Raw genomic sequence first — 2,170 nt, forward strand, 5'->3', positions numbered from 1 at the left:
AAGTTTATGTATCCTAATACTGGATAGTGATCTGTTATCTGAGTTTTATACACTGTGAATTTTTCTATTGAATTTATTTTTGATCTATAGAATACATGGTCTAAACATGTTTTATTATTATTTGTTTCTCTTGTTATATTTTTGTGAAGGGGGACCAGTCCATTTATTGCCATTATGTTAAGATATTGAGAAGTTTCGTTATCATCTCCATGTAAATTTATATTAATATCACCCACTATTAAAGTATTTTGCTTCAATTTCTGTAAATTTTGTTCTAATTCATCATTAAATTGTGAGATGGAGAAAGAATGCGAACGGTATAAGAGTAATAAATCAATGTCATAATCAGGGAGGTATATACATAATTCTTCAGCAGTTAAAAATTTAACATTTTTCTTTTGTATTGATTTGATATTTTTATTTATATACATTATTACTCCCCCGGCTCTATTGTATGTTCTACTGTTTATATAGCAATAGTAATCTATTATTCCCTCAAGATTGTCAATATAGTAATTAAATAATTCTTCACTTTCAATCCATATTTCACTTAGGCATATAATATCTATTAATTCATTTAAAGTTCTAAGAAATACCACCAGACTGTCAAAATTTGCTCTTATACTTTGGATATTCAATGTAAGAAACGTCAATGTTGAGTTTGGTTCACTGGGGCAATTCATAAATTTTTTTGCTTCACTAATGTCCTCCAGAGGTCGTTGGTCCTGCATTTCGAGAAAGTTCTCTGTGATCATTTGTACTGTGGCTTGATTCTAACTTTTGCAAATGTTCTTGGTTTGTTATCCTGATTACTCTTGAAGTTTCATCCCTCCGGAGAAATATTTTCCCTTCTTTCGCCCACGCGAACTTGAAATCCAGTTTGTTTTTCGTTTGTCTAGCCAGGTGAAATAACTTCTTGTTTTCAATTGTTAGATGTTCGTTCACATATATTCGGACATCTTGAAAGATCGGGTTTATTTTATCTGCTGTAAGGGTATTTTGTCGCTTAGCCTTTTGAATCCAGATGTTTTTTGATGTTTCACTATTGAATCTTACTATGATTGGTTTGGGTATATTCTCATTTCTTGTTGGGACTCTGTGAGCACATTCAATTTTAGTTTTTTCAGGTATTTGTAGTTGTGTTTTTACTGCTTGAATTATTTCTTGTATATTCTCATTTGGGCTTTCTGGTATTCCATTTATCTCAATGTTATTTCGTCTCATTTTGGTTTCTAACTCATTCATATGATATTTCAAATTTCCCATTTCTGCTTTCATGTTTTTATTTTCCATCTTGAGTTCTTGATTTTCTCTACTTATTTGTTGAACCATTTCTTTCAAGTTTTCTACCTGCTTTGAAAAATCTTCCATGCATTTTGAGTTGTATTCTATAGACTTTATAACCTCCTTCATTTCATTTTCCATTGCTTCTTGTTTATGTATGATTTTTTCTGTGACTTGTTGGATGGTTTCCTTTACTTCCAGTTTGAAATCACCTATGATTTTTTCTATCCTGTCAAAATTGTCTTGCTGTGTATCATTCACCGCTGTGGCTCCTTCATCTTGTTCATTTTCACAGATTTTACATGTGAATTTTCTTCTTTTGTCTTTTGCCATCCTTCTAAATGCAGATTCGTTGTATCCAGCACAAACGGGGTGTATATATTGTTTACACACTGTACACAAGAAAAATTCGTTCACGTCTATCACTTTATCGTTACACTTCTTACATCGTGATCCATCCATCTCTGATTGTTTTCCCCAATGAAGAAATCGTATATTCTAACTTCTTAGTTTAAAATTGTTTTCATAGATGGCGACTCCGATTCCTTATTTCTTTGTTGTCTAGTTATGTCGCTGTACTTTGTTTATTTATTTTCATTACTTTTTAATTATCATATTGTTATATTATTTGAACATAATTACCGTTCCTACAGTCCTGCAGCTTCCAGTGCTGTTGTTTTCGCTTAATCTACTGATAAAACACTTAATTTATATGTATTTTTCGGAGCTCGGTAACTATCTGTTTGTAAACATTGACGGCGTGTTGCCATCCGTCCGTTAAATGTACATGGCTGATCTCGCATTGCACGAATTGGTATAATTTCGGCTAACACACTTGTTTTTCTAATACTTCTTTCGCATGTTAGATTTATTATTATTATTTTTT

The 2,170-nt window shown here is 31.7% G+C and overlaps 1 protein-coding gene across 1 annotated transcript; it reads right to left on the reverse strand.

Annotated features, from left to right (window-relative positions):
* Positions 1 to 691: 691 nt before the first annotated feature.
* On the reverse strand, positions 692 to 1,617 carry LOC149064724 (uncharacterized). The gene has a single exon (XM_089254623.1). The coding sequence runs from the start codon at positions 1,615 to 1,617 to the stop codon at positions 700 to 702; it is 918 nt and encodes a 305-aa protein (XP_089110749.1). The 3' UTR covers positions 692 to 699.
* Between the last annotated feature and the right edge of the window lie 553 nt (positions 1,618 to 2,170).

This window comes from Pholcus phalangioides, unplaced genomic scaffold (genome assembly GCF_987345545.1).
Source record: "Pholcus phalangioides strain wild (caught in Gottingen) unplaced genomic scaffold, Ppha-v1.0 ptg000042l_1, whole genome shotgun sequence".
NCBI lineage: Eukaryota > Metazoa > Arthropoda > Arachnida > Araneae > Pholcidae > Pholcus > Pholcus phalangioides.

Excerpts from the sequence above, each read along its gene's own strand:
- LOC149064724 (XM_089254623.1), bottom strand. The coding sequence starts at position 1,617 with ATGGCAAAAGACAAAAGAAGAAAATTCACATGTAAAATCTGTGAAAAT.